At 37.9% G+C, this 2,500-nt stretch overlaps 1 protein-coding gene across 1 annotated transcript in view; it reads right to left on the bottom strand.

The window, feature by feature from the left end:
• The window catches only part of LOC125042496 (carbohydrate sulfotransferase 12-like), a 5,437-nt gene that overhangs the window by 927 nt on the left and 2,010 nt on the right, over positions 1-2,500 (bottom strand). The window contains exon 3 of the mRNA XM_047638138.1: positions 1,144-1,265. Coding sequence (XP_047494094.1) covers positions 1,144-1,265 — 122 coding nt within the window. The remainder of the gene's footprint in view (positions 1-1,143; positions 1,266-2,500) is intronic.

The following is a 2,500-nucleotide window of genomic DNA, read 5'->3' as shown; positions in this document are numbered from 1 at the left end:
AGAGGAGGAGGTAGAAAGGAAGGGAAGGAGGAGGAAGGACAAGGGAAGGAGGCAAGAGAAGTGGAGGAGGAGGAAGTAGAGGGAAGAAGAGGGAATGGGAGGGGGAGGAAGGGAAGAGGAGGACGAGGAGGAAGAGAAGAGGATGAGTAGGAGGATGGGAATTAGAGAAGAAGAAAGGGAAGGAGAAGGAAGGGAATGGAAGAAGGAAAAAAAGAGAGGAAGATGAAGAGGGAAAAAAATGACAAGTGAAAGAATGAAAATGGGAAAACGAGAAAGATGACGAGGAAATGGAAAGAGGAAGGAGATAAAAAAAAAGTGGAGGGGGTAGGGGGGGGAGTGAAAGAGGAAGGAGGAGGATGAGATCAAAGGAAGAAAAAGGAGAATGTGTGGAGTGGAAGAGGAAAAGAGGGAAGAATCGAGGAAGTAAGGCTTTAAAAACAATTTGACATTGGAAGAAAAAATACATGGCGGATGATTCACTAAAATAGAGAATAAGATAGACAGATATACAGAAATGAATAGATAGATCGATTGAACTAGATAAATGGACAGGTAAATTGATAGATAGATAGAGAGAGAGATAAAGAAACAGACAGATAGATAGATAGAAAGACTGAATGTCAAAAGAGAGAGAAAGAGAGGGAAAGATCAAGAGAGAGAGAGAGAGAGAGAGAGAGAGAGAGAGAGAGAGAGAGAGAGAGAGAGAGAGAGAGAGAGAGAGAGAGAGAGAGAGAGAGAGAGAGAGAGAGAGAGAGAGAGAGAGAGAGAGAGAGAGAGAGAGAGAGAGAGAGAGAGAGAGAGAGAGAGAGAGAGAGAGAGAGAGAGAGAGAGAGAGAGAGAAAGAAAGAAGAGAGAGAAGAAAGAAAGAAAGAGAGAAAGACAGAGAGAGGGAGAGGGAGAGAGAGAGAGAGAGAGAGAGAGAGAGAGAGAGAGAGAGAGAGAGAGAGAGAGAGAGAGAGAGAGAGAGAGAGAGAGAGTGAAAGAAAAATATAAAAAAGTGAAAGAAAATCAAAGAAAGAAAGTAGGAGTAAAACAGAGACAGAACCCCCCCCCCCCCACACACACACACATGACACCACTCACCGTATTTCATTTAACACAAAACAGCTCTCACACAGAACATTTGAGAAATCTCTTCCTCACCAGTGTCTGTCCGGCTGACTTCGGGTTCTGATCACGTAAACAAGAAATTCTGAGAAGCTGATATAGTTGCGATCAGCTGGTAATTGCAACACCTGGAGAGCCACGCGCAGGTACCCCCCTACCTGAGGAAAGTTGTGATTGTGAAAGCTTGTTGTTAGGATGTGAGGTTAAAGTCTGTTCTGTATTTTTGTATGTATTTTTTTTGTATTTTTAATATTTATATTTGTTTGTCTGTCTATTGGTCTGTATGTTTATCTATCTATATCAATCTGTCTATCTACATCTGTTTAACTATGTTATCTATTTGTTTGTCTATTTTTTATATCTAAATCTATATCTGCTTATATGTGTATATACGTATGTATGTATGTATGTATGTATGCATGTATGTATGTATGTATGTATGCATGTATGTATGTATGTATGTATGTATGTATGTATGTATGTATGTATGTATGTATGTATGTATGTATGTATGCACGTATGTATGTATGTATGTATGTATACCTATATGTATATACATATATATTTTTATATGCATGCATGTATGTATGTATGTATGTATGTATGTATGTATGTATGTATGTATGTATGTATGTATGCATGCATGCATGCATGCATGCATGTATGTATGTATGTATATATCTTTATATGCATGTATGTATGTATGTATGTATGTATGTATGTATGTATGTATGTATGTATGTATGTATGTATGTATGTATGTATGTATGTATGTATGCATGTATGTATGTATGTATATGTATATATTCATATATATGTATTTATGCACTATATATGCGTGTATATATACAGAAACACAAACAACTCATAATCTATGTCGACTAACTGAAATACATATTTACATCAGTGATTAAATATAATTGTTCAGTGACTTAGCTAATGAGAACATTCGCTTATTTTCGACACGTTTAGAACATGTTTCAACCAATTACGCCTTTAACTACGTTTTAAATGAGGAAACTATCTGTATTATTGCTACCATTAAAATCCTTCAAAAAATAAATAAATATCCCCATAATAAAGTGATGTGATTTAATAGTTTTTTATATTTTTTTGTTTTTTATATAATATATGCCAGGGAGAAATGCACCAGGCGCCATCTTTGCACTGCGAAGGTTGATGGAAAAGTACGGAATGGGACAAAGGCAACTGGATTGTGTGTTCATCGATCTGGAAAAGGCATGTGATAGAGCACCACGAGAGGAACTGTGGCACTGCGGGGGTCATCGGTGCCGGAAGTGCTTGTTAGGGTGGTACAAGATATGCATAATGAGTGTACGACAGCAGTGGGAAGTGCAGTGGGTGCCACAGAAGGGTTTAAGGTGGAAGCTGG

Source organism: Penaeus chinensis, chromosome 32, assembly GCF_019202785.1.
Source record: "Penaeus chinensis breed Huanghai No. 1 chromosome 32, ASM1920278v2, whole genome shotgun sequence".
NCBI lineage: Eukaryota > Metazoa > Arthropoda > Malacostraca > Decapoda > Penaeidae > Penaeus > Penaeus chinensis.
Note: the sequence above shows the minus strand (reverse complement) of the source record. Positions and strands in the feature narration are given on the sequence as shown.